Genomic DNA, 25,850 nt, shown 5'->3' on the forward strand with positions numbered 1-25,850 from the left:
GGACTGCTGGCCCAGGGACAGGGCCTCCTGGACTGAGCGGGCAAGAGAGCCTCTGCTCGCAGGCTGGCTGAACGCGTGAGGAAGGCCTGCAGCCACACGCACCAGCACAGGCTGCTCAGACTCTGCAGGCAGGCTGCGGGGCGCAGCGAGGAGGCGTCCAGGAGACAGCAGCACAGAGCCACAGCACCTCACACACCACGGCTGAAACCAGAATGACCGGGCACCCCCCTCCGCCAGGTGCTGCGTTCTTACCCACACACAGGGAAAAACTCAGCAAGGATGCAAAGGTCAAGGGCACGCTAAGTCATACCAATACCCCTTTAGGAGTAAACCAGTGTGCCGGTCGTACACACGACAGGCACTGGAAGAAAAACTGCCCACATTTATTGGATCAAGGAAAAGGAACGGAGGCAGCTGCCGAGGTATTGGCAGAGATAGGCTTAGACTGAAGGGGACCGGAGGATGCTGTCAAAGTCTCCCCAGCCCATCCTCTGGTTCCAATCAAGCTGGGCAACAAAACGACCGATTTCTTTTTTTTTTTTCTTCTTTTTCATAGACAGCGCAGCAACTCCCACAGTACTTACTGACTGTAAGGGACCTACAAGTAAAATTAAAACTTGTGTAATTGGTGTCACCGGGAAAAGGTCATTTTTAGAACCGATGGGCTGTACTACTAGAAATACTACGGTAACTCATTCACTTCTCAATACGCCAGAGTGTCCCTTGCCACTGCTGGGGCGAGATTGGTTATGTAAACTAAACGCTGCTCAGCTCCATGTTCCTCCAGAAAAGGCACGGAAAGCTCAGACACGCTTGTTGACTAAGAAGAGTAACGGAGAAGAAGATATTCCAGAAGAACGATCGGATGCTGTCATTCCTTTAGCATGGGCTGCAGGAACACCAGCACAAACAAAAAACGTACAACCCGCAAAACACATAAATCAAATGGAAATCAGGAGCTCAGCCGGTAAGGAAAAAAACCAGCGTCTCATCAAATTGGAAGCCCGAAAAGGGTTAGAACCCGTAATAAACTCCCTCTTGGAGCACGGACAATTAAGAGACTGTCAGTCAGAATTTAACACTCCAGTTTTACCTGCAAAGAAACCTCACTACCATGAACAACGGGACTGGAGGGGTTAATCACGAAATTTTTGGAATATGGACTTTTGGCAGAATGCGAGTCAGAATATCACACTCCTATATTACCAGTAAGGAAATCTGGAGGAAAAGAATATCGACTAGTCCAGGATTTAAGAGCTGTATATCAGATAGTTCAAGATATACACCCAGCAGCAGCTAATCCCTATACTTTACTGACATCTCTGAAAGAGGAACATAACTGCTTTACTGTACTAGATTTAAAGGATGCCTTCTTTGCTTTTGAATGGGAGAGCCCTGCTACAGGACGAAAGACGCAACTGGCACGGACTGTACTTCCACAAGGATTCAAAAATAGCCCCACAATATTTGGGAATCAGTTGGCAAAAGAATTAGAAATATGGAAGAAACAGAACCAGGAAAAGGGAACACTGTTGCAATACGTGGATGATATTCTGATAGCAGCAGAAAGCAAGGAAAAATGTTTTGAAATTACTGTCAGTTTATTGAATTTTCTGGGCCAAGGGGGGTACAGAGTTTCCAGAAATAAGGCCCAGACAGGAAAAGAAGCAGTGATTTATTTGGGATTTGAAATATCCCAAGGGCAAAGACAATTAGGCAGTGAGAGAAAAGAAGCCATTTGTCGCAATCAAGTGGGAAAATTGAAAGAATGAACCAAACATTATAAAGAGAAATAAGTAAAATTTGTCAAGAAGTGTCTTTAAAATGGCCACAAGCCCTACCATTAGCACTCCTGAGAATCAGAATCCAACCAAGGTCTAAAGATGGTGTAAGTCCATACAAAATCTTGTATGGCAGACCTGATCAAACTCCTCGAATCCCGGGGGATATGAAAATAGCAGGGGAAACTGATTTAAAAATGTATTTGATTTCTTTAGGAAGAACCCTCGAAGCACTCCGAAAATACGTTGTGCTGACCAGGTCGCTTGCTTTGGACACGCCTGTGCATCAGTATCCACCAGGTGATTTCGTGTGCATAAGGACTTGGAGCTCTGAACCACTGCAGGAGAGGTGGAAGGGACCTTCCCAGGCACTGTTAACAACTGACACTGCGGTCACAGTAGAAGGGCTGGAACCGTGGGTACACCACACTCGAGTGAAGAAGGCCCCTTCGTGGAAGGTCATCAATAGAGGTCCAGAGACTGCAAAACTAATTTAAAAAGATGTCTAAAAGGGGGGCTATCATTGTAAAATATGGAAAAAATAAATTCTGACATAGAGACTGATGTTGATGGGAGCATTGTTTAAAATATTAAAAGTAAAATCAAAAAATAAAAATCGGCTGTCAATAAAAGCACAACTGTTAATATACTTCCCAAGAACTCTGGAAAAAAATGAGCTTGACAAAATTTTTCAGTGGATTGGGGTGCAATATGAGTTCCTGAGTAAAATCCTTAATTAATACTAGACTACATTTGTTAATCATATTTTTAGTAATATTACTCATTTATTATTGTTTAAAAAAAGAACTCACCAATAGAACAGCCTTCAATCGAATGATTATTTAGACCGTAGCCAAAAAACAAAATTTAAGTGATTCGGTCACGACACTCCCACCATCATATAGTGAATAGTGGATAACTAAATTGTTATAAAATCATTATTGACAGTAAAGTATAAATTAGTGTATAACTAAAATATAATTTAATTTAAGATGGAAGTATTGAAAAGATGATTATTTCAAAACTTCCAAAGGGGGGAAATGTAACCAGGGTGATGGAATCAGCTGACCATAAACACGAACAACGCTGCTGTTCTGTCCCTGGTACAGCCCTGCCCACCTGGACATGAGGGCTGGGGACAGAGGGTCTCGTCTCTAGGTAACCATTAATGTTAAACAATAGTGGGGAGGGGGATTTTTAATAGAAACAGCGTTACCTGATGGCTGCAGGTGCATTTGTGGTACCTGTACACTGTGTGAATGAACTGAAGCAGAGAGTCTGGCATCTCCATCCAAAGGGGTCAGTTTTTGGTAGGGGCTGGGAGTCGCCTGGAACCGGTCAAGACGACCCCGCGGTGTGGATGGGAGCCAGGAGAGAGCTGAGTTTGCGCAGAAACAAAAGTCAATCAGCGAACACTGTGATGAAGAGGAGGAGCCTTCATCTTGGGACCCCCGACGACCACCACTAGGAGGCACTGCGCAAGCGCGGCTGGGAGGAGTCTATGGAAATGACTTCTTGGAACTGATTTTAATATGAAAGGGATAAGTTATGTAACCTAATGAATACGTATATTTTTGATCTGTATAAACTACCTGGAAAAGGTATGGGGTGTGCACGTTGGGTGGAATTATCCCCCGTGCATCCAGCGCTGCCATAAAGAATGCTGCCTGTTAACACCACAGTGCTGTGACGAGGTTTTATTCCCGGATTTTCGGTGACACTCCCAGTGCCCTCAATCCCCATCCCAGTCACCTCGCAGTGCCCCCAACCCCCCCAGTCCCTCCCAATGCCCCCAGCCCCCTCCAAGTCCCTCCCAGTCCCCTCCCAGTGCCCCCAAACCCCCTCCCACAACCCCCCAGTCCCTCCCAGTACCCCCAAACCCCCTCCCACAACCCCCCAGTCCCTCCCAGTACCCCCAAATCCCCTCCCACTTCCTCCCAGTCCATTCCCAGTTCCCCCAAAACCCCTACCACCCCCCTCCCACAACACCCCGAACAACCTCATTTTGAGTTTCAACAAGTTTTTTTTCAATAAACAAGGTTTTCACCTTCTTTAAAGCCACTCAATAGTTTTATCATTCTAACAAGAACTGGAACTGGGAAGGGTTGCACGTAACATGAAAAACCGCAGCCTGGAGAAACTGCTGGTTATCCTCAGGAAACCACAAAAAGCAGAGGTAAACTCTGTGCTGTTCTGGATGGAAGATGAAAGATTTTCAATGACTGAAAGACTTGGGTAGATCAGCTGCACTGTTCAGCCATCGGGGAACTCCTCTTCCTCGCATGGCACTTGTTCCACAAAGGGAAGTCTTCACACCACCTGGAGAATCGCCTGTGAAATTCAATACGGTTTGCAATCAAATCAGCCTTTAAAGCTCGCATAAACAAATGGAATTGTTCTTCATACGTTGCGGAGCTGAAACGACTCAATAGCTCCAATACAAAAAGTCACTGACAGGGGTTGTGTTCTCTATAAACACCCAGCCCAGAAGATCTCACGATTTATAATGGGAACAGTTTCAGAATTTAATCCAACATGTATTTTACATGCAAGAAAAGCAGCTGCAAGCTCAGAATTCTCACAGTGATTTCTCTTGCAGACTTGATTCCGTTCCTCTGAAGATCAGCCGTCAACTGCCCAGATGAACTGAGCTCACGCGCCTTCTACCAAAAAAATTCCGTCTCCAGAAAGATGACTGACAACGAGCAGCCTTTATAACCTGAGTTATCACAGAATACGAGCAACAAGCACCAGCTGAGTCTACACATACCATGACTTCAGAGCAAGGAGAGTATTTTAAAGCTGGCCCTGCCTCAAAGCACCTAAGCATATGAGAACGGACCTCACGTCGCAGAAAAATAAAGGGGTATCAAATCAGAGAGCAACATTTATGAGAAAAACTCAATTCTGAGAGACCTTTCTGACCATAACATTGTGTCCAGTCAGAAAAGGGCAGCTCTTGATGCTTACATCGTCATCTAGTCAGTGAGATCCACCTGCAGGAATAAGCACAGCTCATGCAGAGCTGCTGAAGCTTTATGCCACTGACAGGCAACATCTAAGCCCAGAAATCTGAAAAAGCAGCAGCTGGATGAAGTTTCAACACCTCTTTCCCCTTACAAATGTGAAAGTTTCAAACTCACACTCAGAAGGGACGAACTCTTGATCCCGACCTGGAGAAGCGAAATGTCCATCACATCTCGCACCCTCAGCCTTCATCTTCTGTAGGAAGAAACAGACGTTCAAAATAATGTATGCATCTTCTAAAAGGCAGTGTACACCACCATCCAGGAAACCTAGGAATTACGGTCAAAAATCACAAGAAATGACCCAGCTAGTGGTTTATTTCTTTTTTCTTTCATCCATCTGCCCAATATATGTCTCAAAAGACAGCATCCAAAGAGAAAACAGCTAACCTGCACCTGGCAAGTCTGAACGTTTGAGTTAACTGGAAAGAAAACAGGCGATCGGTTGAAAGAATCTGACCTGGAAACGTCCACAATCCAGCAGCACCATCCTGCTATTTCTGCTTTCACCGTGATCAGAGTCTTCAAGAGGTAGGTGAGCTGCCGTCAGCGAGACTCCATATGCACTGGCTAAATATTTACTGATGCAGTAACTTGACCAAAACAAAGAGAAAAGGTTGGCTAAGATGTCATGCTCATGTACGGAGGCACATCGGTTTTAGCTCTTCAGCTGGCAAACAGAAGCAAGCACAGGCGGAGACGCACAGAGCAAATGACCGAGGACAGAAGGACCTTGTCGCAGCAGCTACACAGTTCCCCTGCACCCTTCCAAGACCGCCAGCCTATTCTGCAACAACACCTGAAATTTAAAAAAATGCTTCCCCACACAATCAAATGCAGCCGCTTAGAAGTGGGAAAAGCAACGCTTTTCTTTGCAAGGCATAGCAGTGCATCACAAGAGTTTTTGGAACGAAATACTATTCGTTATTATCTCTCTCAGAGCACTACTGCTACTGACTGAGACCTTCAATGGCATTTCCTTCTTTCCCAGCCATTTCCTTTCCCTTTCCCCACACCAGAAAGCTCACAGAACCCTATCTATCTACATTACACGTAACGCAGTATAAAAGTTCCCAAAGCAGAGATATACTAGAATATACCAAAAATGTCTCACCAAACAGAGGTACACTAAACCTCGGAAGAAAACCAGAGAATGTTAATGTCATTAACACTTCTCTCAGCTCTCCACTAGGAAGTGGAGGTAGCCAGAGGATCACCACAGACTGATGGACATTACCACCACAGCAATGACATTACATCCAAGTGCTGAGACTGAGAGCATCCCGCTGCGCCATACAAACAATGCAAGCTACAAACACAGCGAAACCTTGGGGGCGGAGGGAATCAATGAAACTCCAGGCCTAGAACTACAGCGCTGCAGGCCGTCAGAGCAGCCAGCGCCGAAACGCTGCCTCTGCAACACAACAGAAAGTCCGCACGCGGCAGCGAACTCCTTAGCAATACTCACGCGATTTTCTTACAGGACGCCAAAGCGCAGCAGAGTATCTCGTTCTCTTCATGCCACTTGCACCTACACGGAATGGAGTTCAGGCTCATTTCAGAAGCATCGACAGCGTTAATCGACATGAACAGTTGCTCTGCTCACAGGGAGCAGGAACAAGCATTCAAGATGCGACCTTTCCGTCTCAGCGACCGTACGGCACCTCTGAAATTTCGCAGAGGACCAGCGTTCAGTAACTCAGCTCCCAGTGCTCTGTGCAGAGTTCAAAGGCACGCTTCACAGGCAACCTGCTTCACGCAGAGGTGGGGGCAGGGAGACAAGAGAATCCTGAGGTTTGGAAAGGGAACTGAAAGGGAACACTCTGAAGTTTCCCACTCATGTGAAATAGGTCCTCTTAGTACAAGCACCCCCGCTTTCCTCTCCACGCCAGTGTTTTAAAATGCATTTTTCCATTCTTGTTAAGGTCTCCCTCTAGTGTGCCGATACTCGTAGAAATGGAAAACCACCTGACCGTAAAAAGATGAAGTGACATTCATTCTCCCAACAGATCTATAAATCCATCCTGTAAGCAGACTTGCAAGAATAATTTTTTTTTTAAAGATCTATTCAAATTTAAGATCAAATTACTGGTTCTTACTTCATACTTTTAACTTTTCCTTTGCTACTCTTTATTTCTCTAAGTTAACTGCGTCATCACTAAACATTCCCTCGCAACACCACCAGCTACACACCACTTTTATACAAACACAGAGGAACCGGAAAGCAGGAAAAGATTTACCATTCAAGACTCATCGGGGGGGCAGGGAGAGAAAAAAATCCATCAGAGTAAATCGGATTCCAGAAGTGTTAGAAAGAACATTCATTCCAGAAGAAAAAAGATAGGATCTTGCTTAACGCTTACGCTCGAGAACTGGATTTGTACCCCTGGGAAACAGACCTTCTCCCTCCTCACAGCAGCAATATGGGGCATCTGGTGGACTGAAACAGCCAGGTCTGATTCAAATTACACGGAGAGAGTCTGAATCTTCCGACTTCTAGGATTTCCAGTTAAATACCACAATGTATTGTTTTCCAATTTTTCACCCCACCCTTTAAATCGGGCCTCAGCGTTAAAAAGCTGAGTGTCTTTATACTTCTTTTGGGGAAGTATTTTTCATTTCTAGCTGTGCTCATGATGTGACCAGAAGCATTTCTTATCACAAGGCTTGCAGAACATTCTAGCTAGCAGCATACAAGCTGTATGTAAAGCACCAAGAACATCAGATTAATACAGATTTCCACAAAGAAGAACCCAACATACTTCGTATTAGAGGAGAAATCCCAATGGAAGACATCCAGTTCTCCACACACCCAACTCCTGGATGGCTCCTTCTGGTATTTCTTCCGGCAGAGTTCTATTACCAGGTCTTCTGCAGCAAGAAGCTCCAGATGGCTCTCAGTGCCTAGAGCTCAGAGAAAATCCACGTCAGGAGAACAAGTCAGTCACTATTCTGCTGAGCTCAGTTCTCACTCACTCCCTGTTCACTGCCCAGCCTCGCACCGGAGCGTCAACGCTCTTGTAAACCTTCCCAAGTTCTTCCAACAGCGGTTTCAAGAAAACCTGGCTTCCTAGCAAAGCAGGTCCCACACTCCCAGCATTTCAGTCCTTTAAAGAAGTTGAGTAAGACTGGGCCAAGTACTGACCCCTGGGGAACACCACTGGTTACCAGCCTCCAACCAGACTCAGCGCCGCTGATGTCACCCTCTGAGCTCTGCCATTCAGCCAGTTCTCAATCCACCTCTCTGTCTGCTCCTCCAGCCCACCCTTCCTGAGCTTCCCTACCAGGATGTGATGGGAGACAGTGTCCAAAGCCTTGCTGAAGTCGAGCTAGGCAACACCACAGCTCTCTCCTCATCTACCCAGCCAACCATGCCACCATAGAAAGCTATGATCTTGCTCAAGCATGATTTCCCCTTGGTCAATCCATGCTGACTACTCCTGATAACCTTCTTTTCCTCCACTTGCTTGATGATGACAGCCAGAATGAGCTGCTCCACCACTCTTCCAGGGATGGAGGCCAGACTGACTGGCCTGTAGTTCCCCAGGCCCTCCTTCTCGCCCTTTTGGAAGACTGGAGTGACACTGGCCTTCCTCCAGTCCTCGGGCACCTCTCCTGTCCTCCAGGACCTCTCAAAGACCATGGAGAGGGGCTCAGCAATGACATCCGCCAGCTCCCTCAGCACTCGTGGGTGCATTCCATCGGGGCTCATGGATTTGTGGCTGTCCAGTTTGCTTCAACCATCTCTAACCCAATCCTCCTTGACACAGGCAAGCTCTGCCTTTCTCCAGGCCTTCTGTCTTACCTCCAGGGCCTGGGATTCCTAAGGGCCAGCCTTAGCAGTAAAGACTGAAGCAAAGAAGGCATGCAGTAACTCTGCCTTCTCCATGCCCTCCGTCACCAGGGCACCCACCTCATACAGCAGCAGGCCCACATTGTCCCTAGTCACCTGTTTGCGCTACTGATGTACTCGAAGAAGCCCTTCTTCTTGTCTTTGACATCCCTTGCCAGATGGCATTCCAGATGGGCCTTAGCCCCCCTTCTTGCCCCCCTGCATGCTCTGACAACCTTCCTCTATTCCTCCCAAGTGCTCTCTCCCTCCTTCCACATTCCATAGACATTTCTTTTCCATCCAAATTTTGCTAGAAGCTCCTTGCTCATCCACGCACGTCTCCTGCCTCCTTTGCTTCATTTCTTACCTATGGGGATGCACCCATCTTGAGCAGGGAGCAAGTGATGCTTGAATAGCGACCAGCTCTCTCGGACCTCCCCCTGCCTTCCACAGCCCTAACCCAGGTGTTTCCTCCAAGGTCCTTCAACAGGCCAAAGTCAGCTCTCCTCAAGTCCAAGGCTGTGATCCTACCTACTGCCCTGCTCCTTCCACGCACGATCCTGAACTCACACCACCTCATGACCACGGCAGCCAAGGCTGCCCCCAACCTTCACACCCTCAACCAGTCCTTCTCTGTCTGATCACGCTCTTTTGCTCTCACCGATGGGGAGCAAAACAAGAGGGAGAAGCATGCAAAGTAGTTCTAGCTATCAGGACCAGCTTTTAGGAAACCTTTCAGACCCAAAGCTTTTCAGACAAATACAGCTGTCCATGACTACATAACCCCTCTCTCAGGGAAAAAAGAAAAGGCCAAAAATGATCCTTTTCTCACCTGTTACGCTAGCCATTCGATTGAGACACCACTTAATTCGGAATCTGTCACCAGACTAGAGGAAAGAAAATTTCAGTCACTTTGAAGAAGTACAGTATATAACTCTGACATCTGCCAGACTTCTGACTCAAAAAGTCACCTCCAAAACAAAGGCCAACGTTTGTGGGATTCAATGGACGCTCTTCCTGACAATTATCTTGAAGAGGAACCAAATGCCACGGAGCCTCTCCAACCAAACTCCAGGCGAAATACTGGACTCGTGTTTGGGGGCACTTTAAAGGCTAACCCATGCTACTGGCGTCTCCATTGAGCTCTGGATCGCTTTCACCTGTATTTCTTCAGAGCCCTATATTGATGGATGGAGACCAACATCTTCACCCTCCCTGCCTTTTGAAGAACTAACATTAGGCTCCAATGGAATCAAAACCTAATATAGCTGTCACGAAGCTTAAACGCCTCTGAAGCCCAGCAGTTTGTTTTGCTCATTGGCAAATGAAACTTGAGCACAAATTAAGATGTACAGTGTTCTCACGGGGAAAGTGCCAGAAAAACATCCCTTAGAAAAGCAGAACTGTGCAACTATTGTTCAGCACAATCAATTGCAGTCAATCTTCAAAGCTCTGAACCTAAGTTAAAACAAAGTCAGAGACCAAGTGAAATGTTCACCAGCAGACTACAGCCAGAAGCGCAGGCTGAAACTAAGGTGGCAGAAAATTAGGTCTCTGCTTTATAAAAAGGCCAGCTTCTAGGGGCCATTTCTTCCTGCACGGAACTGGGATACCTTAGCAAACAGCGCCTGTGCCCACTCCTTTGCACACCAATTAGGTTTGAGAGTGAAGCATCTCCTTTGGCATCCAACAGAAGTGAAACGAAAGGTTTTGATTGAGAGCATCTTACTTTGACCTGGACCATACCCTGCAGTAGATGTGAGGCGAAACACCCCTGGCTGGCTGGACAAACTCCAGAAGCTCCCGCAAGACAACGGCGTAAGAAGTACGGGAAAGACCAAATCCAGACAGAGGGATCTTATGAGTGGCATCACCTAATGGGGGGGTGTCAGAAAAAAAACAAAACACCAAGTTATAAGAAGTCCTGTTTCCTGAAATGATACAGTTCCCCCCTCCTTTCTATCTTTTTATATCCATATACATACACACACACCCCCCTCTTCTTCTCTACAGGCACTGTGTCTGTGCTTAAGCCATCAAAACCCTGCTTTTGCCAGCAGCAGACTGGCAGGGCTGGGCTGCGAGCACACACACACCACTTTTAAAAGGCAATTATCTGAGTATTTGACCTAGGAAACATTGGCCAAGTTTGTTCCCTCTCTACACCAGGGGAGGAAGTGTCCTAATAGAAACCAACTGGAATCTGCAAACACTACTCAAGAGTCACAAAGGGAGCACGGCAGGCCAAGCCAGGCACAACAACAGCAGAAATACTTTAACTTTGGTGACAGATGTGAAGCTGCCAAGCACAACTTTGAAACACAAACTAGTATCTTTGAGCTACCCTATCATGAGTTAGCAGTTCATGCTGAAGATACACTCCAGGACTATCAAGGGAACGACGCTCGGCTCAGGTGGGCTTGAAAGCATTTAAAGCCAAACAAAGTTGTCCCATTTAAGAAAAACCTACTGCAGTTATTATGGAAGTAAAATAGGAAGATGGAACACAAATAATTCTCCCACTGACAAAACCACTTTGGGTCAAGTGCTCTGCCATTTGTGGGTACAAGAAACATGCAAAAGGCGACTGCACCAAGCTGCTCTGTCACTCCTTTTTCTTCAAAACTCCACCAGTTCCCAGAAGCAGAAACTGCAGACTTCCAGAACGTTCTGACACAAATCAGATAAGCTGAGTCTAAAACCACACACCTCTGCACACCCCTCCTCTTCTCCACTGATACTCACTAGCAGTCTGGCAGCGGTACCGAAAACCAAGTGGTGGTGCTTCTGCAGAAGAGCAGGGGAGACGGGAGAAAAAGAACAATCGTTACCCACCATCCACAATGACAGATCCTTAACTCTCAGCCATGCACCAGTCTCACGTACAGAAAGGAACAGCTTCATCTTCCACTGGGGCAAGTACAACTGCCACAACTATTTTCGAAAAAGTTCTTTTCAGTCATACGCATTTTAAAAAACAAAAAGTCTATGATACAGCGTGTGTGTGTGTGTGTGTGTGTGCGTGTGTGTGTTTAGGTCCAACCAAGACAAACATTCATTGGCATGAACTACAAAGCACAAACATCTGAAGGTCCTTCTGCATTTGTTCTACCCTCTTTCAAGCGTCATGCAGTTCCCACGCTTCAGTCCGTCTCTCCAGAAACAACCAGCACTGCTCCAATATTTGAAGAAGGCCAACCACTTACAGTCAAAGAAATAAACCTATCTTCATCTCATCCGGGCAGCAGTAAGTGACAGCAGAACGCCTCCCTCTCACCCCAAAGCAGGATGAACTACTTCTCCTCTCCCTTCCTTGGAATTCACCTGCATCGATGAAATGATGCAAATCGGCTATTACGCCGTCCTTTAGGGAGTACTTCACACACCCGATCTCACAAGGAAGGAAGCGCTGTTCACAGCTGGATGGCAGCTTGCCATGGCTGTAAATGTCCAGGAAGTAGAAGATGTCTGAAACCACGGCTGAAAGGAAACAAAACCCACACACATTTTCAGAAGAGCCAACAGAGGTTACCTCAAGCCATCCTGGCCTCATCTCATCCAGCGTAAGCTTCAGCGCGCTTTATCATATGAGTGACGTAGGGTAATGACCAAGTAAAACACAGCTCTTTCTCTGTGTCACAGATGACCAGGGAGTTAACACTTCTGCAAGAGTCAGGCACATTAGTGATCCCGGTACATCTCCCATAGCTGCTACTGTGTGTAGAGATCAGGGCAAAAAGAGGGAAGAAAAAAATAAATCAACCCCCAAGCCCATACAAATGTTAAGAGGCCTGGAATCAACAACAGGACCTACTATTCCTTTTTATGATAGGTCTCTTCACCCTCTAGGAAAAAAAGGTTAGAAAAAACACCAGTCTGAGGCAGCAAAACAGCCTCACCACCTCAGTTCAGTGACTTACACAAGTTACAGGAGCTAAATAATCTTCTGCAGCAAGAGGAGGCAACAAGTCTGCTCGTTAAAAGGATTGCTTCTCCACTGCTCTATGAGCTCCCAAAGAAGTCGGCAAGCACACCCAAAGCAAATGTGAAGAAATAAATTTACCATTTACTAATTCAAAAAGTACCCAATGACGAAAAATGTTTCAGAGTACACCTTAATCCTTCTCTTCATGAATGTCACATAACATTCTCACTGAAGCTTTAGGTACCTATTTCATCTTTACCCTTAGGTTACGCCCCTCATCAAAAAAATCCTACTTGTTCTCCTAAACAACGGAGCTGTAGAACTGCTTTTGCAGACAAATACTGCTCTAGGCCAGATTTTAAGGCATTTAACACCACTTGTCCGAAGCTTGAATGCTGGTGCTCTCTCACATTGGCTATCAACCTCTACAAGCTGCGGAGTCAGGAAAGACACCTCTGACCCGCTTTCCTTACCAAAAAAATGGATACAGCTACAGGGAACCGTGCAGCACTTGGACCGAGACAGAAAGGAGCAGCAGCATCAAATGCGTCTCAGTTATCCCTCATCATTACCCCCTCCTTCAGTTTAAAGACAAATTGTGTCAGCTCAAGCCACCACCACCAACCCCATCAAATTTGCATCACGGTGACAGAGGAGCACAACCTCTGCCAGGGAGGACACTAAGATGTATCACGCTTTTTATGGAGCTGCTCTTTCCTGCCCCTCCATGACCATGGCAACAGGAAAAGACTTCAGGAGACCTGTGACGCAAAAGGCTTCAGCTGAAACTTAGCCACACAGCAGATGCAGCTCACATCAACTGGCTGCGTGACTTCTCTTGTAAGCACTGCCACTTCTCATTTTTCAGAATAACGTCATATTCATGGGGAAATGATTACAGATGTGTTCACTACTCCATTCCAATCAAAACATCCATTTGAAGAAGGGGGCACCGATAAAACAGGTTTCGTTTTGCCAAGAGATTTCACCAAGGAAGCAAGCCAGGATGTGACAAAAGCACTGACAAAGCACATATCCCCTCTTTTATTCTCCCAAGGAGGCCAGGTCACTGTTTGCTTTAACACCTCTACCACACAAAATTTTTGAACTTTGATATCTAACAACTCTTCACCCTTTCACATTAGTACAAGCATTATTTTATGCTGAACTTGGGTTAGACCCTGTAAACCACAAATCGTAGGAGTTCAACACTTTCCTTTTTCTTCAAAGCCTTGAAATAATTGTAAAGAAACCATTAGTGGCTACATTTCCCTCCAGCTAAAGAACAGAGGACAAGGATTTTGGGGGAGGGGGGGTAGGGAAGGCGGCATGGCAGCACAAGACACATCTGCACTGACTTCCCGCTGTCCTACAGAAGACCTTTTCCCAGCAGCAGACCCTTGGTTTAACACAAAGAAACAGCTGACACAGACGGCCATTAGCAAAATGGAAGCAGCCTTTGTACAGGTACCCTTGAGAATATCTGCAAAGGGCAAGCTTCTGTCTACCAGGATCAACTGCTGTAAGATTACCCTACCCTGATCGTTCTCCCAGGACACAGCAGAGGCCTTTGGAAGAGAAGTGACACCGGGCATCTTGGTGGTCAGACAAGCAGGAACCGGATGAGCCACATTAGACATCTGCAAGAGAAGAGAAGAGAAAGTTAAAAAAAAAAATCAAAACAGTCTACTAACACCCAACAAAGTCCTTCACCTCCTCCTCTCAGAGGAACACAGGATGGCCACTAACAGTGACGGTCAGGCGGAACAAGGCTGCAGTTTCTATACACGTGCCCATGGACTTGCAGACCCGAAAGGCAGGATTTCTCTTCTAACAAAAACAGAGCTGGGTATCTTAGCACCCTGCTCAACTCACTGCAACTACAAAGAGCTACAGCTAAAAATCACAACATGCAATTCAAAAAAAAAATTGTTTTCGGGAGCTTTTCAAGTTGGAATTTCCAATTTTTTTCCATAAACTTTATGGAAAAGTTTGGCACATGCGTTAGTTGCCTTGGACTAGGAAGGAAAGTGATGAAAAGCTGACAAAGCCTCAGGGAAGCCATCAGGCTGCTCTGGCACAGAGCAAGTAAGAAAGGCACCGGCGTCCATTCAGCGCTGCAAATTCACACAGGAGCAGGAAGCTTTTCAGAGGACAGGAAGAGAAACCCGGCAGGCTTACAGAACTCAATCATTCAGGACCCAAACTGGGAATAACACCCACATCTAGGTGCACTCATTCCAGATGACCATCTTAGCCAAAGTTTGTGGATTATCAGTTTCAACTACTGCAAATAAACCGAGGAATCGGTCCCATTCACCTAAGCTTCAGTCATCTCCAAAAGATGACCAAGACCTTTCACTACACAAAGTCAGCGTGGTTGTCTGTGTGATTAATCAATGGAGATCACACATAACCTTACACATACACACTTCCCTATTTCCACTGACAGCCAAGAAGGATGATGATCTTTATTTTGCTAAAGCAATTATTGCTTTCCCTGATTACAGCTTTCTAAAATGCCACCACTCCTGGAAGGAAATACACAAGCCTCTGCTTCTGACTTTGCTGTCATTTCAGGCAGCTCTCCATTACACCTGAAAACGGAGCTCCACTGATTACATACCCCTAGCCTGCTACATAACACAATGATGATCAGATTTTAAACAGCTCTTTTCCATATAAGCAAGCCCCCAAAATCAGAAAACATTGCCTAACATCTCCCTACTAGTCTGGACTGACCAAATTAACTGCTCCAGCTTTACCCGTGACTCCACACTATGATCATCCTGGCATTCCCTCTGGAAGTGTTTCATAGTCCTCACCACTAATTCATAGTTCATACTCAGTATCTAGTCATACAGGATGAAGAAATAAATGTGGTATTATCCATTCGCTCGACCAGGCTCTCTGCTGTGACACACAAGTTTTCACGCTGCCAACCAAGACTGCAATAAAATAAGCTTTCCCACACCTCGCACAAGTCAAACTCTGAAGCAAACTATGCTTCAGGGAACTGCTGGGAGAGGGAGACAGACATAAGGGACAAAAAAATAGGGGAGGTGGAGGGACAGACACATGAGACACACACCTTTTCAAGACACTAAATAGTACAAGGGATCCTGTTAGCACTGTTTTTGACTACAACCACATTCAGCTTCACCTAACTGCTTACTTTTACATTGAGGGACTTTGTCCTCCACCAGAGCATTACTGTTCTCTCCATAACCAAACCAATCTACAAACAACGGCAAGGTACAATTCTTCTTTCTGTGCACAGGTTCCAACATTTCACTGACCTGCTCCACCACACAGCCGCTCAACAATGCCCCAGCAGCTGCCTTTAAGATGTGGCTTCAGGCCATCCGCCAAGAACCACCTAAATTAAGGACACCCACAAAGCAAGAGCAACATGAACCTAGCACCAAAAGCCACACCAATTTACAATATTACAAAGAAAAAAAAAATGGCAAAGCCAGTCACTGCAAAATGTTGTTAAACATCAAACTAAGTTGTTAGAGAACGACATTTTACTTGGGAAAAGAGCCCAAAGGAACAAGCTGTGCTGGTTTAAAACAGGATAGAGTATTTTCACCTTTAATTGAAACCAGAACAATTTCCCGCTTAACCTTCGTCACGGTACGGACTGCCCCAGCAGCCGTAACCTCCACAGGCTGGAGGCTCTGGAGAGCAGGTCCTCCTCCATGGCACCACAGCTGACCAAACCCAACACCACTCCCTCCGCCTCTGGTTCAGCTACTCTGGAAGCTCTTCCTTTCTCAGCATTTACCTCTTGCACCATCTTCTCCGAGCGTTTCTTTTCATTCCACTTACGAGCCTTCTCTGCATATCCCATCTTTTCTTCCTTACTCAGCAACTAAAGGAAAGGGAATGGGAAAACAAAGTTTTACTGCTTCCTCCTAGCAGCCCCACAAAGCAAGAAACTCCATGTAAGAAATTAATTGTGCATTTCCAAAGGACCTTCTCAATGCTTGCCAAGAGCTGCCAACTGCTAGCACTGACTCCAAACATTTCCTGCAGCCTTCTCCCTAACGGACCCCCAACCTTTGATTCCAAACGCCTGGCAAGCACACGCTTCTGAAGCATCTTTGGGCGAGAGCAAACTAGCACTGCCCCACCACAAACCAGAGGTCTTCTGAAACCCCTCGGGCCAGCCGGGGATGCCACTACCCATAGAATCCTAGAGTTTGGGTTGGAAGGGAGGTTCTCCTTCCCCTCTGCTCTGCCCTAGTGAGGCCCCTTCTGGAGTACTGGGTCCAGTGCTGGGCTCCCCAGTTCAAGAAAGATGAGGAGCTACTGAAGAGAGTCCAGCGGAGGGCTACTAGGATGAGGAGCTACCGGAGCATCTCTCCTACGAGGAGAGGCTGAGGGAGCTGGGCTTGTTCAGCCTGGAGAAGAGCAGGCTGAGAGGGGACCTTAGAAATGTCGATCAGTATCTGCAGGGGGGGGGGGGTCAGGAGGACGGGGCCAGACTCTGTCCAGTGGTGCCCAGCAACAGGACAAGGGGCAACGGGCACAAACTGGAGCAGAGGAAGCTCCAGCTGAACCCGAGGAAGAACTTCTTCCCTCTGAGGGTGACGGAGCCCTGGCCCAGGCTGCCCAGGGAGGCTGTGGAGTCTCCTTCTCTGGAGATATTCAAGACCCACCTGGACAGGGTCCTGTGCAGCCTGCTCTGGGTGACCCTGCTTCGGCAGGGGGTTGGGCTGGGTGACCCACAGAGATCCCTTCCAACCCCTACTGTTCTGTGATTCTGTGATTCTATGATGGAATCAGTTGACCATAAACATGAACAATGCTGCCGTGTCCCTGGTACAGCCCTGCCCACCTGGACATTAGGGCTGGGAACAGAGGGTTTAGTCCCTAGGTAATCATTAATGTTAAACAATAGTGGTAGAGGGGGATTTTTAATAAAAATAGCGTTACCTAATGGTTGCAGGTGAATCTGTGGTGTCTCTCTGTTGTGTAAGTGAACTGAAGCAGAGAGTCATACATCTCCCCCCAAAGAAGTCAGTTTTAATTAAAACCAGGAGTTGCCTAGAACCGGTCAAGACGACCTGGCCGCAGGGACAAGAGCCAGGAGAGGGCTGAGCTTGCGCGGAAACAGGGGTCAACCAGCGGACACTGTGATGAAGAGGATGAGCCTTCATCTTGCGACCCCCGATGACCACCACTGGGAGGCACTGCGCAAGCGGAGCTGGGAGGAGTCTATGGAAATGGGCTGATTTGACTGTGAAAGGAAGGGTTTATGTAATCAGATGAATATGTATATTTTGATCTATATAAACTGCACGGAAGGGGCATGGGGTGTGCACGTTGGGTGGAATTATCCCCCGTGCATCCAGCGCTGCCATAAAGAATGCTGCCTGTTAACACCACAGTGCTGTGACGAGGTTTTATGCCCGGATTTTCGGTGACACCATCCCACTTCATTCCAGTCCATCCCAGTGCCCCCCAACCCCCTCCTAGTCCCTCCCACTGTCCCCCAGTACATCCCATTCCTCTCCCAGCGCCCCCAGATGCCCTCGCAGTGTCCCCCAGTACCTCCCAGTTCATCCCAGTACATCCCGGTGCCCCCAGATCCCCCTCCAGTCTCTCCCAGTCCCTCCCACTGCCCCCAATCCCCCTCCCAGTCCCCTCCCAGTGTATCCCACTGCCCCTAAACCCCCTCCCAGTCCCTCCCAGTCCCATCACAGTACCCCCAAATCCCCTCCCAGTCTCTCCCAGTCCCAACCCAGTGCCCCCAACTCCCCTCAGTCCCTCTCAATGCTCCCAGAACCCCACCCAGTCCCTCCCTGTGCCTCCAAACTCCCTCCCAGTCCCTCCCAGTGTCCCCAAATCCCCCCCAGCTTCTGACCAGTGACAGAGACACCAATTACTTGGTCAGTATTAGAAAAGCCTGACATCAAAGTACCTTCCGTTATCCTAGAAGCCTAGGCCAACTGCAGCTTTTCAGTACAGAAACAAAGCACTATATGTTTTCTTATCAATAAGAAATAATATTTCTTACCATTCTGGTAAGAATAAATATTGCAAGGTGAAAAAAAATGTATACTTCCCTCACTCACGCACAGGGAAAAACACCCAGCTTTTGTCTGTCAGAAATTTCATACAGGACTAATTTACACTCAGGCTTTGAGGTCCCAAGTAAGGTCATAAAATTACTGCCTTCTCCCCAGACTAGCTCAGGAACTGAGAGTAAGCACACTCCCTCACATCCAGGCAAAAGGCATCGTCATTTAAAATACTCCTACTGCAAAACATTCACAATTTAACACTGAGCTTCAGGAGTCCCTGCTATTCTGCTCTGGTAAATTTAAGTTACAAGCCACGTTTGATCTGCATTTGTCCTTGCTGTGTTCCCCTAAGACACAAAAAACTCTCCCGTGGTAGGTACTCGTAGTGGTATTCCCACATTTACCATCAAGACAGACAACGACTGCCCACGTCCCACAATTATTTTCATTGTCTTCTGCCGAGTTTATTCTTGCCAAAGTTCAGAGGGGGAGAGAACAAATAATTACCTGTTTGCTAGCGCTACAGCGTCCCTGCTCAGCTACTGGCTGAGAGCCAGCTCTACCACACATCGCCTCAAGAGAACCTACATCACCTGTATAATCCCCGAACCACAAAACACTTCCAGCCTATCTTGCTTGGAAAGCCCACAGGCGTACCTTTCACAGAAGCTTTCAGTAACTCCATCTTCTCCATCAGGCCTGCAGTCCTTCCATTCACATCTGCGCCCTCTAACTGCGAATCGCTTCTAGCAGCACCCCAGAAACAGGCTTCCTGCTCAGAGAAAAAACACAAAAGTCATCTAGTTGCCAAGCAGGTGTATTTATTTTATAAAGCCTTCTCACAACTGCCCTGCTGCACAGCCCTTCCACCACAAAATCCTTGCTGGGAGATCCAGTACCATTACACAGAGCAATACACAGACCCAGCGGACAGAAGAATGGCTGAAGCCTCTGCTGTCTTCACTCCTTCCATGCTCTGCTCTGCTCAAGACACTTGGAACTTACAGAAATACGGAGGCTACGTCCTAACAGCAAGACCCCAGCCAGCTACAGACAGCCACGCTGCCTCTAACACCGACAACCGAGCGCGCTGTCCCGCTGGCACCTCCGCTCCCAGGACGAGCCCAGGCAGTTTTCAAAGGCCACGGCTGCCTCACGCAGACTCTGCGGTATAAATCCAGGGCTGCCAGCACCTGCCTGCACAGCTATGCAGGACCTTGGTTTATGTTCCCACGGAGGAACATTTGCACTAGGACACTTCTGCTCACGGGCCACTCTTTGGCAGCTTCCAGCAGTACGGTCCCCAGCCCACACACGGGATCCAGCACAAAGGCACCCACCTGCACAAACAAAGGGGTTACGGCGTCCCACGCCAGACAGACTCCTCTCCCGGGACACAGCCTCCTCAGGGACGCACAGGTCACCTACCAACTCCCACTGAATCCAGCCTAGGTAACAACCACCACTGGTTTACCGGGCCCAACCTGCCCATGAGAGAGCAGAGCAGAAAGCATCGACAGTTTCGCCAAAGCCGGTGCATCAGTGCCTCTAGCCTGGAGGTGACGTTTAGGGAAACGAATTACGAGCGGACTGCAGACAGGTATTGGCTCCAAATTCATCTGTGGAAAACGTCACACTTGCTTCTGTTCTCTTTTGGGAGAACAACCCCAAACAAGGTTTGAAGCCCGCACAGTGAAAAACTCTTGCCATTCAGACATACACACCCATACAAGGATACATGGATCCTGAGGAGGACCCGGGAACACAGCAGATATCTGGCTGAACAGCAGCTGACAGCGCGCTCTGACCACAGGTAAGGCAAACCCTGCCCACAGCCATCAGAGCGCGGGGCATTCAAATCACCACACTTCTCCCAAGCTTCCAGCACCAGCCCTGACAAGCAGCAACCCCCTCCTTCATTCAGGGCTCCACATCTTTGCCACGAGCACCCACTGACACCCATTTCAGCCAGAGATGCCATGGCCCACGCAGCTGTGGACCGCAGCCCTGCCGGTTTGATATACTCTGTGTTTGCCAGCAGAAGCCTGCAGACAGCAAAAAATCACGGGAAGGTAACGGCACAACCACCCAGAAAAGCCCCTGTAATAAGAACGACCAAATGAACTGGACAGGTCTGCAGACAGACAGACAGAAACCACAGTCTGCCTTTAGCCATAACTCCCTGCAAAGTCTGGCCTGCGTGCTCAGCTCAGCTCCAGACAGACCACAAGACTGGTGTGACAGTCCAGTGAATATTAAACCAGAAGACAAACACTCACAGCAAGAGCATTTAGAAATTATGCCCGTTCTGACACTGCCTAGGCAAACCCGGTGAGGAGAACGCCTACCTGAAAAGAGGAATCCCCACCACAGAGTGAATGTCGTTAAGAGGTACAAAGATCTGAAAGAGGAAAAAAATTACATTAGAAACCCTCAACCTGAAACAGCAAGAGCTTTAACTCATTTAAACCAGACACAGAAGATGTTTCTACAAACTTCTGATCCTACTTTTTAAGAACAAAAATGCACACTTTCGACAATTGTGATTAGCTGGAAGAAATCACACTAGGTAACCTGAAGGCCACTTTAAAGAGGATTTAACATCCAAGCAAGCAGGGAGGGGAATTTTGTCAGCCAGGAATCCATCAGCAAGCACTTGAATCTAAGGGAGCCGAGTTTTGTAACACTGAATGGGTATTTTTAATTATAAAACCACTCACTCTAAGCAGGAGAAGATTCTTCACAGAATGCTAGCTACTAGCACTGAGCTGTTCACACATACACCCCCTTTTCAAAAAAACACACAAAACCCCAACACAAACCCCCATCAAAAAATGAGTGCCACCAAGCCATATTTCAGATGGAAGGCAGGTGTGGGTCATCCTTCCAGAAGTACAGGCACCTCAAAGAAATTGTCCTCCTGTGCCGTTCAGAGCATCCCAAAAGCAGACTGAGCTCCCCAACAGGTCTTGCCTGACCGCAGTCCCTCCCCGGGAAGCCCACAGAGAAACACGACGCTTTTGAAATGTCCCAGTCCTCAGCACCTGAACGGTTTCAGAGCAGAAACGTGGACAAGACCAAGAGCCCCACTTGAGGCTCAACAAAGCCGTCTTTGATGCAGAGCCTGGGAAAACCGGAGCCAGTGGATGAACTCGGAGCTTTCACAGGCGGCCTCAGCATCAGTGCTGAGAGCAGCTTCCACACGCCAAGCACAGGCATGGAGAAACAGCTTGTCACGAGCAGCCAGTCCTCTCCGAGGTCTCCAGACAGCTTGGCACCAGGGAGGGTTCCTTAAGCAAGCTCCTTGTCGGGGAGAGGGTCTAGGAGGAGGCTCTCCCGCCATGGGCATTCTCAAGTCCAGCTCCTCGAGAACATGGCCTTGCTGCCCGCTCTCTTCCCCTACAGAGGCTGAACCAGCTGCCCAGTGGCTCGGGCCATCTCCGTTTCCAGCGGAGCCCAGCACTCCGTAAGCATCCCAAGACAGCGCCTGTGTGGATCCTGCCCCTCGTGCAGGCCCACGCTGGCCGGGCTGGTGTTTGAGGGCTCTGCACGGCACGCACACAGCGCCTACCAAAAAGCTCTGCTCAGCGCTACCAGATCATTTCTAGCTCAACTCAGCGGCACAAAGACAAACAGGGAGAGGCCACGGCCCCACGTGCAAAGGGAGCAGAACACACAGCAAAAGATGTCAGGGGCAGCTCTGGAAGCAGCCACAGGCCGTCCACCACGACCCCCAGATCGGGGTCCCGCAGCTCAGCCCGCCACCCACACTGCTTCGAGAGCGCTGCGCCAGCGGCTCTTCCCATCTCCTGCGAGGGGAGAGAACAGGCACAGGCAGCAGAAATAACGGGGTCAAGAGAACTACAGATCACAGCCTTGCCTGCACCATCCTCACAAACACCTGGGGAGAGAAAGGGTCTCTTTTATCCCTACAAGAACATTGGTACAAAGACCAGAAGAGGCACCCCAGGTCACAGCCAGCGAGCCAGGGGCAGAGCAGAGGCACGGCAGGACAAAACGACTGTCCCTCAGCTCCAGCGCAGGAGGCCGATGTTCAAGTCCTGCCCAAGCTACAACAAAAGCTGTCATCGTTTTAGAATTGTGCATCGTGCACAAAATATTTCTGGCGGCTGTAACCCAGATAACCTAAGAGCAAACTTGTGAAGGCACAACTGCAGCTCACAATTTTAATGCTGTTAGGGCATCCAGAAAGCTCTGAACACCTTCAGAGCAGGAGAGCTCACACGCACAGCACAAACTGAAGCAAACATTCCTGCTGGCAGGCTGATGCGTCCCACCTTCCCAAGGCACCAGCTTTAGCAGCAAAGAAAGAAAGATCTCGCTAAACGACTGTTATCTTCCAGTAAGAGAAATCTGCATAAATTGCAGCTACACAGGGTTTCTTTTCGATTTTTTTTTATTTTCCTCACAGTAGAAAGATACCGTAGATGGGTGAAGTGCTGCATGGAAAGGGCCCCTGGAGGTGTCTGTGCCACCACCCTCTCCCAGCCATCTGCCCCCCAGGACACCTCCCAGGGCTGCACCACCCTCCTGGGGAACAAGTTCTCCCCAGCACCCACCCAGAGCACAGCCAAGCTGCACATTCTGCCTTTTGCCCCATCTTCTCCACTGTCTGCCACAATGGAGAGCAGTCTGGCTCCATTGTCCTCGCAATGGCCCTTTAAGCACCTGCAAACCACCATCAGATCACTCCTCAGGCTCCAGGAGCCCGGCCACCCCAATCTCTTGCCTTTACTTGTCCACAATAACAGCCATTGATTGGAAAAAAATGTGCCCACAAATTAACAACAGCCCTTGGATTTCTACTTGTTTAAGGTAAATGCAGGTTAAGGGCTTTTCTGAGAAAATGCAGAAAAAGCTTCAATCCGTTTGCTGCTCTAAAACAGACAACACACAGCTGAAATGACAAATGAACTACACATCTCTCTTCCCCTTCGCTACCTTCTTCTAACACGCAGACACTTCAGCATAGAGCGTACCTGTGAAGGAAGTATTCTGGCAATCGCTCCGCGACAGCCACGAGAAACTCTACAACTGCAGCCAAGCTGCTCATTCGCAGCAGGTTTCTCCCCCTGCTTCTGGGAGGGTCTCCTAAGGAAGCCTGGCTTGCAGCCCGGCAGCGCTGAGGGCTCTTTCTCTCCGGTCCCACACACCTCTCTCCAGCTTCCACTCGACCCTCCTCAGGCACGGGCTCTCTCACTTGTTCCGTTTGCTGCCTTTTCGCTGCAGGATTTGTCTCTTCTGCCGATTTCCTCTTCAGAGGCAAGCGGTCTTCTGGAGAGACGCTGTCTTTCTTCCCCTCACACTCGTGAAGGTTTCTCCAGGTGGAGAGAACATCCAGCCAATGCTTTTAGCTCCTCAGTGACAAGGCTTTGAACCTCATGCAGCATTTTCCCTGGAAGAAAAAGCAGCTTCAGGTTCAGTAGTTCAGGCTCAGCATTTGGTTTTCCTGCAGACCGAGAACAGCTGTTAGCAGAGACCGTGTTCAGATTTCATTGCTGTGTGAGCCCAGGAACCGCAGCAGCAGCCATCACAGGCACAGCTGAGCTCTCAGCGCCCACCTACCCCCCAGCAGAGACCCAGGCCTCCCTCTGGTTACGAGCTCTGCGGAACCAAGAGTAAATCGTGCAGGGGTCGAATTCTGCACAAGAATTCAGCAGCCCTAGAAACCAGCCCAGCCCGGAGAGTCACTCCCAGGGACGGAGGACCAGCCTAACGCACCATCCTCCCCGAAAGCCCTTGGTCCAGGATGAGAGATGTGGGGCACTTTCCAGGGCTGAAACACAGACACGAACGGGAATCGCACTGATCCAGCCGGGGCCTCCCGCGCCCGCCCTGCCCGCAGCCCGGGGGGGGCCGGGCCGCGCCTCCGCTCCCGGCCCCCGCCCGCGGGGCCGGCCCCGCAGCAGCGGAACAGCCGCTCCCCGCACCCGGGTCTCCGCCGCTCCCCCCGCCGCCCCGCGCTGGACAAGACCTTTCCCGGCCGCAGCCCGCCCCGGAGAGCCGCACACCCAGCCCCGCCGCCGAGGCGTTTCGGGCGGGCCCCTCCCGCAGCCCCGCAGCCCGCGGGGAGGGGGGCGGCGCGGCCCCGCGGCTCGGCCGAGCGGAGATGGCGCGGCCCTGGGGGGCCCTTCCCGCCCCGGCCCCGGCCGCGGCCCCGGCCCGACCCGCGGGACCCCCGCAGGCGGCGGCACCGCCCGCGCCGCGCCCGCCCGGCTCCGGGGCGCCCGGCGAACGGGGCCGCGCTCCCCGCCGCTCCGCTCCGCACCGCACCGGGCCGGGCGGGCCCCGGCGCCCGCGGCCCCCGCGCCGGGAAAGGCTCCGGCCCCCCCCCGCCGCCATCTCGGCCCCCCCGCCGGGACCGGGCCTTGACGGGCGGCAGCGGCCCCGGGGCGCGGAGGCGGTGTCCGCACCCAGGCGGCGGGGGAGGGCGATCCGCAGGCACCCCCCCCCCCCCCCCGGGAGCGGGTCAGCAGCCGCGGCCCGGGGGAAGCGCCGGGAGGGCGGGGGGGCCGTCAGCTGCCCCCCACGGGCGACCTTCTGTGGCCCCGCAGGCACCTGCGGGGGTTTGACCGGGGGCAGGCGGGGGCTGGAAACCCGACGGGACAGCCGCTGGGACAGAGAAGGGGGGGACGGGCCGGCGGGGCGAGCACCGGCACAGCCGGCAGCAGCAGCTGAGCCCCGCGAGCGGCAGCAGGAGCAGCCTCCTGTACGGGGGGGGGGGGGAAGCCCCCATCCCTGGGGCCAAACCCCTCCGGCTGCTGCGGCAGAGCGGCCGAGGAACAAATTCAGCTCCCTCGGCCATCGGGGAGATGGGGGGAGGGGGCGCGCTGGCTCGCTCCTCCTCTCCTGTCCTTAGTGCACAAATTTCACTCCCTTCCCTGCACCCGGCTCCGCCTGAACTTCACCAGAGCTCTGTCACAGCAGTTAAATATCTCGTTATCCAAGCACGCATCTTCAGGAACTTTTCTTCCCCAGACTGCTCTGTTGCACGGGGCAATGTTCTCCTCCTCCTCCCCACTCGGTCACAGGGCACAGAGCCAGAATGTGCAGTCACACAGGTGTCACGAGTCACGGGTAGTCCAGTCCTTCTGTGGGCCCAAAAGGAAATGCTCCCACAGCAGGAAAAGAGAAATTCTGTCTCACCTGCCACAGCTCATGCACCTCTGGATTAATTAAAAAACTGTAGCGGTCCTTTGGCTTGAGAAAAGCATCTGTGCTCCAGACCAT

The 25,850-nt window shown here is 49.7% G+C and overlaps 1 protein-coding gene across 1 annotated transcript; it reads right to left on the minus strand.

Moving 5' to 3' along the window:
* Nucleotides 1-3,996: 3,996 nt before the first annotated feature.
* Nucleotides 3,997-25,850, minus strand: LOC142365218 (protein maelstrom homolog). Its single transcript, XM_075445853.1, has 12 exons — nt 25,767-25,850; nt 16,355-16,441; nt 14,102-14,204; nt 11,964-12,119; nt 11,385-11,426; nt 10,386-10,513; nt 9,472-9,526; nt 7,570-7,711; nt 6,276-6,338; nt 5,268-5,400; nt 4,925-5,003; nt 3,997-4,112 (listed from the first exon to the last, which is right to left on the minus strand). The coding sequence occupies exons 1-12, from the start codon at nt 25,848-25,850 to the stop codon at nt 3,997-3,999; spliced, it is 1,188 nt and encodes a 395-aa protein (XP_075301968.1).

The sequence above is a fragment of the Opisthocomus hoazin genome, chromosome 33 (genome assembly GCF_030867145.1).
Source record: "Opisthocomus hoazin isolate bOpiHoa1 chromosome 33, bOpiHoa1.hap1, whole genome shotgun sequence".
NCBI classification, from domain to species: Eukaryota; Metazoa; Chordata; class Aves; order Opisthocomiformes; family Opisthocomidae; genus Opisthocomus; species Opisthocomus hoazin.